The sequence below is a fragment of the Plasmopara halstedii genome (assembly GCF_900000015.1).
Source record: "Plasmopara halstedii genome assembly, contig: Scaffold_1831, whole genome shotgun sequence".
NCBI lineage: Eukaryota > Oomycota > Peronosporomycetes > Peronosporales > Peronosporaceae > Plasmopara > Plasmopara halstedii.
In genome coordinates, this window is record NW_020188740.1 from 1 (window position 1) to 437 (window position 437).

At 42.1% G+C, this 437-nt stretch overlaps 1 protein-coding gene across 1 annotated transcript; it reads left to right on the plus strand.

Annotated features, from left to right (window-relative positions):
* Positions 1 to 85: 85 nt before the first annotated feature.
* PHALS_02227 (uncharacterized protein) lies at positions 86 to 384 on the plus strand (the record flags this gene model as incomplete). Its single annotated transcript, XM_024716691.1, has 2 exons — positions 86 to 281; positions 365 to 384. The coding sequence occupies 2 exons, from the start codon at positions 86 to 88 to the stop codon at positions 382 to 384; spliced, it is 216 nt and encodes a 71-aa protein (XP_024582264.1).
* Positions 385 to 437: the final 53 nt, after the last annotated feature.

Consider the following 437-nt stretch of genomic DNA (forward strand, 5'->3'; position numbering starts at 1 on the left):
ATACTGCTGAACACAATATGTAAGTTAGAAATGATCTTCCAGACGCTGAATTCAGCACGAATCTTTTGAAACGGTAAGTACCTGCATGATTTATGGACATTACGGTTTAGCGAACCCACAGTCATCTTGTATGAATAATGTCATATCCTTATCGAATTCCCTTATCTTTGGGGAAGTTAGCGCATGGGACCCCCGACAGCTATCCGCTGCGGAAGAGAAGACGACGATCGGAGAATTTACCAGAGTTTATGGAAGAAAGAATGATACAAAGATGAAAATTAGTACGTCGCGTCTAACCATTCTCACAACCCCCCTCAAACGTACAATTGACGTATGAACGTGGATGTATATTCTATCTTCTCAGCCGTCATATATCTGTGTTAAGGTCGTACACAAAGAGCTTGATGAAGCTATACACAATTGGCGCAGTTTGCGGG